The sequence below is a fragment of the Neltuma alba genome, unplaced genomic scaffold, assembly GCF_004799145.2.
Source record: "Neltuma alba isolate B1F8T4 unplaced genomic scaffold, ASM479914v2 tig00011026_pilon, whole genome shotgun sequence".
NCBI classification, from domain to species: Eukaryota; Viridiplantae; Streptophyta; class Magnoliopsida; order Fabales; family Fabaceae; genus Neltuma; species Neltuma alba.
In genome coordinates this window covers 3,281-9,795 of record NW_021635777.1, presented here as the reverse complement: position 1 = coordinate 9,795, position 6,515 = coordinate 3,281, and the positions used below count along the sequence as shown (strand labels likewise).

The following is a 6,515-nucleotide window of genomic DNA, read 5'->3' as shown; positions in this document are numbered from 1 at the left end:
TTGGACAACAACTAAACCTTCTTGCGTTTGTTTATTCAGACAAAATAAGACATCCAACATACACTCCTCAAATCAATATGATTATATGACAGTAGGCTGAATAATAGACAAGGAACATTTATATAATGATTTATCACACTTCCAAATCAACTCTCATCCGCTGCACTAATTAATTAATCAACCAGCTATTTCTTCCCCAAAATCTCGAATCCTATATGTATATATGGATGCAGATCTCTAAGAGGTTGGCTTCATCATTGTGTTGCCAATGTCAATCACAAAACGATACTTGACATCAGCTTTAAGGAGTCGCTGCATTGCAGTGTTCACATAATCCATTGGAATCACTTCTATGTCTGGTCTCACGTTATGCTTGGCTGCAAAATCTACCATCTCTTGCGTCTCCTTCATCCCTCCAATTCCACTTCCGGCCACTATCTTCCTCCCTGCCAATACATATATATATTGTTAGAGCATTACAATTTCACTTTTCAATCAATAACATTCTTCAGTTTATTATTATTTAATCATATTCCATTTATACTCACCCGAAAGTAAAGGAAATACTGGCAATTCCAGAGGCCTCTCAGGCGCACCAACCAACACCAGTTTGCCATTCGGCTTCAAAAGACCAATCAAAGGCAAAAGAGCATGCACTGCAGAAACTGTGTCTATTATGCCATCAAATGTGCCCATCGCAGCCTGCACAGATATGTACCAAATAAACATGACATTAATAATCAGATGAATAAGGTCTTATCTATATATACATTATATATATATATACATTAACATATATATATATTCACCTGCATCTGATCTTGCTCACGGCCGACAATAAAGGAATCAGCTCCAAGATGTTCAATGGCTTCCTTCTTCTTGTTAGGAGAAGTGCTTATGACAGTGACCTTAGCTCCAAAGGCTTTGGCAAACTTGACAGCCATATGGCCAAGCCCACCGAGACCAACCACACCCACGTGAAGGTTAGGCTTGTCCAGACCAAAATACCTCAAAGGGCTATACACAGTGATCCCGGCACAAAGCAGAGGACCTGCAGAATCAAGAGGCAAAGCATCTGGAATGCGAACCACAAATGCTCATCTGCAACCATAAAATCAGAGTAACCTCCGTATGTGATAGTCCCATCCACGTACTTGGCTCCATATGTGAGAATTTGCTTTGAACAGTGATTCTCAAGATCGTCAGAACAACTTCCACAGGATCTGCACGAACCAACCAAACATCCCACACCGACTCTGTCTCCAACTCTGAACTTTTCCACCTTGCTTCCAACTTCCGTCACCACCCCAACAATCTCATGCCTGTATCGAATTTAATGAGTTTCATTTTCAAACATTCACAGGGATTTATATATATTGTGTATATGTACGTACCCAGGTACGAGTGGATAGACGGAGAAAGTCCCATTCGTTCTTGAGCATGTGGAGGTCGGAATGGCATATTCCACAGTAAAGGACTTTGAAAGTCACATCTTTGTCTCCGGTTTCTCTGAAAAAACGAAATAGACAGTTCATGTTAGTTAAGGATGAAATGAAGAAGGGAATAATAAGGATGCAAAAGATTGAATAATGAAGGAATTTTATATATGCCTTCGAGAGAAGTTGAAAGGAGAGAGAAGGCCAGAAGAATCCCTAGCAGCCCATCCGAAGGCCTTCCTGGGATGCTCAAACTCAAAAGCTTGTGCTCCGGCCATTTCAATACTTAAACACTTGCACAGACAAGAAGAATATTATACGGACAGATCAAAGATTATGGCAGACAGGAAGAGAGAGAGTGTGAGTGAAGTGGTGAGACTTGAGAGAGACGAATACGAGGAAGGAATGAAGGTGGGTGGAGGGTTATTTATAAGGGAGAAGGGGAGGGTGGGTCTTGACGAACTCGATGACGCACACTACTGCAACGCGTGACGTCAGTGCTGACGGGATTTATGCTTTGAACTTTTCGACCGCATGTGCCAAAAAGAAAAAAGGTCAGCCGTAAAAAATTGAAATTTTTTTTGTTCTATGATAATAGACATGTGAACTGTTTAAATCAGATTTTAATTATTAAAATTTATTTATCTATTTTTTGTAATAATATTTATTTTTATAAAACATTAAATCTGAATATTGAAATTTTGACTCAATAGTTGTAGAGAAAAAAAAAATACTCCTTCGGTCCTTAATATAGGACCTAATTATTGAGTTGGTTTTGGTCCTAAATACAAGACCCATTTTCCATATTTATCAATTTTCTCTAAATTACCCCTATGGATACAATCATAATCAAGTAGACGAGAGAGAGGGATATTAAGAAAGATGATTATGGTGTTTAAAAAAAATGTGTCACATTTCTTATAATTAATTAACTTACCTAAAACTAATTAAAAGTTAAAAAAATTTATATAAGGACAGGATAATGGAAGGGCGGATGATGGAAAGGACGGTGGAGGGAATCCCAGTCCAAAAACATCTGCGGGTCAAATGGAATTCTACAGCATTTTTAGTAAAATATTACAAACAGTAAATATTTACCCAAATACTACATTGTGAGAATTATATACTGGGAATCTGAGATGCTGCATTTTAATAAACTCGATCACGCTCTAATGAAGTTTCACTCTGACACTTGCATTTTTTTAAAACAAAAGGGAGAACTCGTTCAGGCTGTGAACGATTTCACCTTTTCCTTTCTCATGTGGGGAGAAAATTACAACTGCATACCCTATCTTATCAAGCTGCCACCCCTTCCTTCTGAAGTTCGGAGAAAGTTGTAATTAATGCCCCATCTCTCATCCCTCTGTGTCTACTCCTTCCCTCTTCCGTTGTTCTAGATCTCCTTTCAAATAGGAAAGATATGAGTAAATTTTGTAAAAAATTACTTTTTATCTTAATACTTAAATTTAAGAAAAATAAATAAATTAGATTCATACAAAATGTTTATAGATCTTCACTAATATATCCAAATTACACATATTTAATTATAAAATATACACTATATAGGATTGGGATGGATCTTTCTCACCATCTCAATTGGATATAGATGATAAGGACAAAATTATAAACATTGCAGTTGCACTGTCCTTGAAACTCCATTGTTTTTGTTGCTTTCAAGACGAGTAGTTTGTGAGCTTGCAGTCAATTATATAGGATCGGGATTGATCTTTCTTACCATCTCCATTGGAATTAGAATTGTCAATGATAAGACACCGCCATTTTTGAATGAGTTTATGCCCTGTTTCCTTTTTTTTTTTTTTTAGTTTCCTCCAAAAGTTTTCAGCCCATTCGATAATTCCTTATCTCAGCTAGCAAGCATCTAAGGCGATGAAGAAGAGGAGAAGAGGTGAGTGAGGGAGAGTGAGGTTGCCGTCAGGTCATCATCGCCAATCCGAGTTCATGGTAAATTTGAAGCTTTATTTTTTTCAATTTTTTTTGTCAAATTTATGTGGAGAGCTGAGTTGGAAGTCCATAAAAGAATTTATAGCTATATTTTATTTTAGGCAAATGGCTCAATGATGACTTGGCATGGATTATAGATGATAAGGCAAAATTATTGACAATAAAAAAGATGAAGGATTGGGTTTTAAGTGAGTTAAACTTTTTGGAGTTGATTCATAACGAGTCATAGTTGAGGAGACTGAGTTCTAAACAAGTAAAACTCGAGGGATTAAAAGATTAATTTTCTCTCTCTCTGTTTTTTTTTTTAAAAAATCGAAACTGAATCCATTGCCCAAAAGAGAATACAAGCCGTACAATACTACGAAACTAAATCTGAAAAGTAAATGTAAGAGAGACTTTTAGCATAAATTTGCCATTTTGAACATAAGAAAAAAGTAAATTTGCCATGACTTAAAATCTCTAAATTATACAGGTGAAAAAATAAAAGAAAAACTTAAAATTATTAGTGAACCGCAATTCGATGAGAACGCTATAACAGCAAAATCAATTGTGATTCTGGCAACAACAACAAAAATTCTGATATCGGAGTAATTGGTTTTCGCAATTTCTTAATTGAACCTTAAAGTATAAAATCTCAAATCGGGATAGCCCAGCCGGGAAGTTACATCCTGTTCTTCGAAATTTCTCCTGCGCTCGCCGTTTATATCGCATCCAGAGCTCCGATCGTCCTCCAGCGGCATCCTCGTCTCATTTGTTGCCCTAATTTGTGAGTTCTCTACATTGGCCAGCAAAATGGTGTCTGGCTTAATAAATGCTAATCCTATCATCCACAAAAAGAAAGAGCGCCGAGCTCGCACTACGCCCACCTTCGCTGATGACGATGTTCCTGAACCGATTGATCAACAAGAAGTTTTTGATATGCTTTTCAACCATCAATTTATATATATGTTTTGTGTGCTTCTGTTTATGCAATTTTAAGGTCAGTTTGCTTAACATTCTTAAAGCATATAAGGGATATTAGAGACCCAGAGCATCCAAACTCCTTGGAAGAGCTCAGAGTAATAACTAAAGATGCACTTGAAGTCGATGATCAGCATAGTTATGTCAGGTATTGAACCGTTCGTTCATCTTTCCCCTCTCGCTCTTTGGCCTTAATTATGTCTGTGGAAACGTCCTTGTTATTTTGGATTCTGATGCTTTGCGTCAGGGTTACGTTTACTCCTACACTTGAATATTGTGCCGTGCCGAGCCTCATAGGTCTATGCTTACGGGTGAAACTCATGAGGAGCCTTCCTTCGCGCTACAAGGTATCGACATCTGTTTGCAGCTTGCCTTTTTTTTTTTCAGGCTAATAATCTAATGTGCCGACAAAATTTTTGTGGAAAATTGGGTCTTGACTCTTGACTCATGTATGCATTGAAATTCTTAGTATACCATATATATTGTGAATGTGGCTTGTCATTAGATTTCAGAATAGTGGAAGCAAGCAATATAGATAGACCTGCGGGTCCATGCAATAACATTCTGTTTGATTCAATATCGTTGTGGTTGCTTGCTTTTACCTTTAATTATATTTTTCTTGAGTATCGTAGGCTGTGTCTTGCATAACAGAGGGCACACACACACACACACACACGCACATATTATAACGATGAAAAGCCAATGTCCAATTCTGTTGGATGGTATAATACTACCAAGTGTGCTTACTCCTATCCATAACCCATGCATCATGTAAATTTCTATTATATGAACTGCAACATGAATGTACTGTCAATCACTATTATAATACACAAATTATCGATCTGTGGCACCCTTTTAAGTATAATGTATAGCATTCTTGGAGTTTAGATCAAATTCTACTGATTTTTAGACACCCTTTCTATTAAAGGTGTATCTTCTCGACTATCTTATTATCTTTTTTCAAATCACGGTTAGGTGGATATCAGAGTAGCGCCTGGATCTCATGTGAAGGAGGCTGAAGGTTCTCTCTCTCTCTCTCTATAAGTACATTTGTTTGTCAGTGAATGTAAAATCGGTGCTTTTAAAACTGATATAGAGAAATCATATTATTGCTTATTTGCTTGTTGATTTTGTGTTTCTTCAGTGAAGTGATGCGTACCAGTCATTGTCTTTTACAGCAGATTTTTAATCGTGTTATTGTTCCTGGAAATCAAATATATGTTTCTCCCACTAGATTCAGATTCAGATTCAATACCTCGGTTAACTTTGATGCTTGACTATTTTGCACATCTCACAATTTCCTTGATTGAGTCTTGAATTTTTCATTATAAATATTTGATTATGACTGCTGGACTTTCTTTTTTTCCCTTTGTTTAATTCAACTTCTTTTGCAATTGTACCTGCAGTTAATAAAAAACTAAATGATAAAGAAATGGTGGCTGCCGCACTGGAAAGGCCATACTTGCTGGAAATGGTTGATGAATGTTTAGCTCCATCTTTTGGTTGAAGGAGCTTTTCATCCCCCGATGCAATAATAAGATGTGGTACTCATTTTATGATTGCCAGCCTCATTGGTGATGCAATTTTTGCCTACTATACGTTCATTTGAGTTTCAGATTAGGAGTATGCAGCTGGAAAAAGTCATGGAAGTGATACTTTCATATGATTCTTTATTATGAGCTCCAGAAGAAGGAAAAATATGTTTTCTATTCTCATGTTTCTTTTCTTGGTTTTGTTAAGACTCTTTCTTGGTACTGTAAATTGAAAATAAAATCAGCCTTGTCCATCTGGTAGGAGCAACTGGGCTTTGTGTCTCTGCGTATTGCACTGCGCTCGAGCAGACTGCGTTATTCTCAATCTAAATTTATTTTTTTAAAAAAGATGTCAGTTATAATATTTTTTTTTAAATTCTGCATCTGTGAATAGATAATTATTTAAAATATAAAAAATTAAATTAAATTTGAATCATTTAAAATTAATCTAGATAATACAGATTATGATGAGCACTCCAGATAAGCATGAAAATATGAAATGTGTTCTCGCAGAATGGCTATGGTTGAGTTACAAGTTGTTCTGAGTCTGTAATACGATGGGAACGCTGGAACGGCAATTCGGATTTGGCAAAAGAAAGACGCTCTTCGTAAATACTGGCATTTG

At 36.5% G+C, this 6,515-nt stretch overlaps 1 protein-coding gene and 1 pseudogene across 1 annotated transcript; one reads left to right on the top strand and one right to left on the bottom strand.

Moving 5' to 3' along the window:
- LOC114760831 (probable mannitol dehydrogenase) lies at positions 1 to 1,731 on the bottom strand (annotated as a pseudogene).
- A 2,459-nt stretch (positions 1,732 to 4,190) lies between these two features.
- Positions 4,191 to 5,865, top strand: LOC114760830 (protein AE7-like). Its single transcript, XM_028950121.1, has 5 exons — positions 4,191 to 4,316; positions 4,403 to 4,506; positions 4,606 to 4,705; positions 5,334 to 5,379; positions 5,765 to 5,865. Exons 1-5 carry the CDS (start codon positions 4,191 to 4,193, stop codon positions 5,863 to 5,865), a joined length of 477 nt encoding a protein of 158 aa, XP_028805954.1.
- Positions 5,866 to 6,515: the final 650 nt, after the last annotated feature.

Excerpts from the sequence above, each read along its gene's own strand:
- LOC114760830 (XM_028950121.1), top strand. The coding sequence starts at position 4,191 with ATGGTGTCTGGCTTAATAAATGCTAATCCTATCATCCACAAAAAGAAA. Across the intron at positions 4,507-4,605 it reads GATCAGCATAGTTATGTCAG|GGTTACGTTTACTCCTACAC; the intron begins GTATTGAACCGT and ends GCTTTGCGTCAG. Across the intron at positions 4,706-5,333 it reads GCCTTCCTTCGCGCTACAAG|GTGGATATCAGAGTAGCGCC; the intron begins GTATCGACATCT and ends AATCACGGTTAG.